Below are 6068 nucleotides of genomic sequence, written 5' to 3'. Positions count from 1 at the left end.
AAAGAAATAAAGGACAACAGTAAAGGTAGCTACATAGGTAAATATAAAAGCAAGTAGTTTTTCATATTTGCTTTATAACTCTTTTTTTCCTATATGACTTAAAAGACAAATGCATAAAACAATAATTATAAAGCTATGTTAATATGCACACTCACCATTCATCCTGTTTCAGCTGAGTTGTGCAGGACTCTCCTTATAATGGTTTATGATTCCTAATTAAGGGTTCCTGAAAGTCACAATGTAGTATTATAATATGTAATTAAAATGAAAAACGGAAATACGTAAATTTCTAGATGGATATCCATCAAACTGAGCAGTGTTATAGGGAGGAGATTCAAATTAGAGGTATGGTTAAAGCAGTATGAACCAGGTAATTAATTATTTATGACAATATTATTTGTGACAATAGCAACATAAAGATACATGATGTCTTTTCTTAAAGATTTTATTTATTTGAGAGAGAAAGAGACCAGGAGCTGGGAGGGAGGGACAGAGGGAGAAGCAGACTCCCTGCTGAGCAAGAAACCCAACATGGGGCTTCATTCCAGGACCTTGAGATCATGACCTGAGCCTTAGGGAGATTCTTAACTGACTGAGCCACGCAGGCACCCCAAGATGCATTATGTCTTTATTTAACAATATTCCTATATTGATGCTTCAATATAAGAATCTCATTCTTTTTAACTATTGTGTAGTTTTCTTGGCATAGATAGACAACTTTTTATTCGACCTTTCCCTTTTGATGACCTAGGCTATTTCTAATATATTGGCACTTACAAACAATGACACAGTAAACATCAATCTATGCTTTCCCGTGCATATGTGTACATATATCTCTATGGTAATACAAAGCAGTGGAAGTGCTGGGTCATATGGTATATACAAATTTTTACTGGTTTTTTAATCTTTTTTTTTCCATCTGTAAAGTCTATTGGGGTTATAGAGATATTTTCCCACTATTTGTCACGGTATTGAAAATATTTCTTCACAGGCTGTTTCTTGTCTTTGGACATTTTATATTTTTTTCTTTATAATTTCTGGATTTTTTTTCATGCTTAGAAGATAATGACATCACAAGATTATACATGTTTTTAGTTAATTTTCATTGCAATATTTTATTCTTGTTCTTCACATTTACATTCTTTCTCTCTTTTTAAAAGATTTTGTTTCTAAGTAATCTCTACACTCACTGTGGGACTCAAACTTACAACCCCGAGCTCAAAGTCATATGTTCCACCAGCTGAGCCAGCCAGGGGCTCCTTGTTCTTCGTTTTCATCTTCAGTCCACCTCGGGTGTATTTTTGTGTATGTGGTGAATAGGAATCTATGTTCATTTCCTTCTGATTGGATAGCACATGTACTTGATTCTTAGGTTTTTAAAAAAATCCTTATAAATATGTGAAATCCTTAAATAAAAAAATGTTTATAGCTAAACATTTGCTCACTACTATGATTATTTCCTTAGGACATATTCCAAACTGTAGAATTATTGGGTCATGGTATGTGCAATATATACAGCATTTGGTACTTACTGTGAATAGAAGCAAAAAAAAATGGATGTAGCAATTTACTCTCTCAACAAGTATGAGAATGCCTACGTCCTCAACAAAACTGAATATTGTAAGCAAACATTTGTCTATTTGATAGGCAATTTTAAAATTTTATTTTCCATTTGATTTTTTGTCTCCTACTAAGGCTGAATAATGTTTATTGTTCACATAGACTTACTTGTTAGATACACAATTTTTAGGCTATGATAACCACCATTTTGACTTTCAGGAGCCCTAAATTATGAATTGTAAACCATTTGACTCTTTGATTATAAGGAGACTTCTGCACTGCTTAGCTGAAACAGGGTCTACGATGAGAGTATATGAAGCAATAATGGAGACCATGATATCATAGGAGACCCCAAATGGAGGGCCAGGGCAAAATGCAGAGATTCTGATTCAGAGTAAGAGTATCAGTGAGTATGGGGACATGTGTCCAAATTTTGCATTTTTAGCAAGTACTCCAGATGATTATAATGTAAAGAGCTATTTGAGAAATCAGTTATACAATGTTACAATAATTTTATAGACTGAATATGAGAAATAATTCCTTTCCTGTTGGGTCCTACTTGAAAATGCAAATTATAGTTTGCAGTGAAATAGATTATTGCCATTTTATGCAAACAGAAGTAAAACTGGGCCAAGAACACTAGATTCTAAGTAAAAATTTATTACATATCCACTATATATAAGTCATTAATCAAAAGAAGTATAATGAAATACATGATATGGTATTTACTTTGAGATGCAAAATGCAAGAAGTCCAATTAGGAAATAATGTTTAAATATATATATACATATACCTATATGTATATATATACACACACACATGTGTATAATATATATAAGTATAGCTATGTGTGTGTATATATGTGTTTTTGTAAGACTAAACATATATATATATTTATATATATACACACACATATGCACTAAATATATGTACAATACATATTGTACATATGTACACTAAAAAGTACATATACATATATAGACATATATGTATATGTTTATATATAATATGTTACATATATTATATATATATTAGTCTTACAAAATTTTTCCATGTTTCTGGAAGGAAAGTAATAGAAAGATGGCTTTCTTAGATCTATTTTCTGCATTGTTTTGTGCTATTTATACCTGTCCCCTGAGAGTCTTCTGACCCAGCCTGCAAGGAGACTTCAGGGAGAGATCATCTCACAGGAGAAGGAAGACAAAACCTTAGTCCTTAGACCTAAGGCAACTCTAACTACAGCTTTTTTTTTTTTATTCCAACTTGTACCTTGGTCCAACTCCAAAAATGGCCACATCATGTCCGACCCCTAATACAGAGGAGGGGTCCTGGGATTGAAAACAGAAGAGGCTGTCTTGCTAGGAACCCTGCAAGGCATTGTGGCCCAAGCAGTCTCACCTGTGTGAAGGGTCATCATGAAGCAGAGAGGCTTCAGAATACAGAGTGAGGGGTTCAGCCCACTAGGGACTCCAGGAAAGTGAGTGGGTTTTGGCACCTGGGGGGACCCCAGTGCACCAGGAACAGTGAAGGCCAGCAGAGAACAATGGTCGCAGCAGAAGAGGCAGCAGGTGCCCAGCAGGGGAGAACCCAGGGGGCAGAACCCAGGAGAAGAGAAGGGCAGGGCTCAACAAATACTGGCATGAAGCCCCCACTGCCTTGCCTACTAATGGACTTGTTCCTGAGCACGGTGAGTCATGTCAGGGCTCGCCCTCAAATAACTGATGCTCTGCAGCGGGTTGGGGTTCTATATGCACAGGTAGGAGCAAGAGTCCACCAAGCGCAGCTCAGAGTCACCTCATTTCTTCCTCACAGCAGCCCTGTGAGCCAAATGTTTTCCCCGTGAAAAAGACTGAGTCTTAAGCAAGTATATCTGTAATAATTGCCAGTTTTATTCCTCTGGCTAAGAGATCCAGAGATAATTTGAAGTTTACATTTCTTTTTTATAGTTCTGTTGTCAGAAGTTTATTAAGTGTTTTACTGCCCTTCAAAGGTGATTGACAAGGTTTTTGTGTCTGTTTATTTTAGTTTTTTGTGACACAATACACACACATACACACACATATATATTCATTTTGTGGAAAATGAGAAGATGCCGATAGCCAAAAAAGAAATGAAATATAAATCACACAGAGGTTCACTGTTAACCTTTTGGTGTATAATAATTCATACTTTTTCTTTTGCATTTTGTCATATATAAATGTACACATATGTGTGTGTATATATATATACACATACACACACACTGTTTTGCAACTTATTATTTTTACTTTACAATATAAATAAGCATCTTCCCATGCAAATGAATAAAACATCTTCATTAAATGAGTGAGATTGGGTCAAAAGATGAGACATTGGTAACAGGAGTCATATGCAAATCAAAGGAACACTAGAGGATAGGAGTAAAAAGGCAGCAATATCTAGCAAGAAAATGCAGACAAAAAGAAGCCAATGGTGGTAATATTAATAACAGAAAATAGTTGAATTCAGGGGAGAAATGCATTAAATGGGATAGGGACGGTCCAGGGAATGCCTATGGTTAGAATGCAGAGCCCTAAATTTCTTTCTCAGACCCCTTATCTCTTCCAAACACCTTTCCATCTCATCTCCCTCCCTCGTCATTTCTTCATCTTTAAAGTGCCTATAGTCTATGTCCTCTTTAAATTCCTCGAGGGACTGAAGCAGCCTTTGCCTAAAATTCCCTTCTGTTTGCTGGCGTTCAAATTCTCCATAGGGGCGTTCTTCCTCTCTCTTTGGCACGCTGCACTTGGGCTTTCCTTCATTTTCTTTGCAGGGTTTTTGCATGATGTTGTTTCCAGCTTAACCCCGGGGAGAAAATGTAGAGCGAATTGCTTCGTTTCTTTTGATTCAGGTTTGTCAGTTTCTCTTTGAAGCAAGATACCTAATCTCCCACCCGCTGCCACACAGGTCCAGCCCTCTGAAGTTCAAGATGCCGCTCCTTCCTCCCGCACTCCAACTCCGCCTCCTTTCTCCTCCCTCTGCAACCCACCATTTCCCCAGCAGACAAGGCTAATGGCCTCTCTGACGGGCCTGGGAGAAAGGGAGCAGACCAGTTATTGAGCTGTGAGGCTGCAAATTTTACCCAGCTCTAGCCCTTCCCAACTTCCACCCTCAGAGACCCGGGCTGAGTGCCTCCCTCGCACTGACCTGTGAGGATTCGGGATAGTTTCTCTTTTTCTTGCCTCGAGATGTCTGTGAACACAGACCCTTGGACCTGCAGACAGAAAGGAAGGGAGCGGGGAGAAGGGAGCTCTCTGTGGATCCACCAGTCCGAGAGACAAGACACTCATTATCTTGAGTCCAGGATCCTCACAACCGTCGTTGTCCAAAATTTCCTACCTCCTGGTTCCTCCTCCTATCCTTATCCCTTCCTCCTGGATCCCTGCCTCCACCCCCAACCCCTCACCCTTTTGGCCTAGCCATTGCGAGGGCTGCAGTCCCCTTGCCACCCCCCACCGCAGGACCCACAGGCAGCCACTGAATGAGAGGAAATATTTTCAAATTACGTCTAAATTTCTGCCTCCACCCCAGGATTCTAGCCGTTCCCCACACAACAGCCCACACCTCATTTCCTCAACGGAATTGGAGAAAGAGGAGGATAAACGGAAAGCGTGCCAATCCGAGAGAAACCGATTATTTCTAAACTATCACTCAATCTGTAGGTGTCTCTCAGGAGACTTCCACCTACTCCCCACCGTCCTTTCAAAAAAAAAAAAAAAAATACGATAATCTCCCAACGAGTTTGCAGGGATTTGGGCAAAGTGAGCCTGGACCTATTCCTGTCGCTAGATTCAGCCACTACCACCCCAGGCGTCCCAGCGGTTTCCTCAAACCAACCTTCTGAGATTTAATGAATTTAAGTCCTCTTTCTCTTGGCCACAAGCAGGAACGACTACAGGACAGTAAGGAGCTGGTACCCAGAGGAGAAAGAAGCCCGGGAATATAAGGACTTCGCAGCAGCTCCTGGTCACGTGAGGATTATGTCATCCTCCAACTCTGGCCCCCACTTTCCCCTCCCACCAGCTGTGCTGCAGAAGTGCAACGATTTACCAACCTCCCACCTCCCCACCACACCAGGCCCTGTCACTCATTTTCATCACTGCTAATTCTGGAGGTCAAAAGTGACCCCTTCTCCCTGTGGCTGGAATTTGCCTTTCTCTGATTACCAGAGAAGGGCTGCATCTTTCCATAGTCATATTAACCACTGTTACTTTAGTGGTTGTGTTGAGGGGATTGCACATCCTCTTCTAAGCTACAACAAAAAAGGTAGCAGTTTTCCCTCCACTGACACCCCCCAACTCACCAATAGCCACCATTTGCCTTGCTGTTCATTTCTTGAAATCAAATTAGAGGGGGTGGGGTAAATTAGGAAAGGAAGTAATGATTGAGATAGTGGTTTTTCACTTTTGTTCTGATAATTTCCTACTCTTCCATTTTTCCATCAATTTATTATATTCTTCTTTAATCAGAAATATAGTAACAATGAGTAC

At 39.6% G+C, this 6068-nt stretch overlaps 1 protein-coding gene across 1 annotated transcript; it reads right to left on the bottom strand.

Moving 5' to 3' along the window:
• Positions 1-3889: 3889 nt before the first annotated feature.
• Positions 3890-5441, bottom strand: LOC111139981 (transcription elongation factor A like 7). Its single transcript, XM_022492373.1, has 3 exons — positions 5416-5441; positions 4726-4792; positions 3890-4376 (listed from the first exon to the last, which is right to left on the bottom strand). Exon 3 carries the CDS (start codon positions 4360-4362, stop codon positions 4060-4062), a length of 303 nt encoding a protein of 100 aa, XP_022348081.1. The 5' UTR covers positions 4363-4376; positions 4726-4792; positions 5416-5441; the 3' UTR covers positions 3890-4059.
• Positions 5442-6068: the final 627 nt, after the last annotated feature.

Source organism: Enhydra lutris, unplaced genomic scaffold (assembly GCF_002288905.1).
Source record: "Enhydra lutris kenyoni isolate GAN:26980312 unplaced genomic scaffold, ASM228890v2 scaffoldscaffold131, whole genome shotgun sequence".
Taxonomy (NCBI): Eukaryota; Metazoa; Chordata; class Mammalia; order Carnivora; family Mustelidae; genus Enhydra; species Enhydra lutris.
This window is presented reverse-complemented; position numbering and strand designations above follow the sequence as displayed.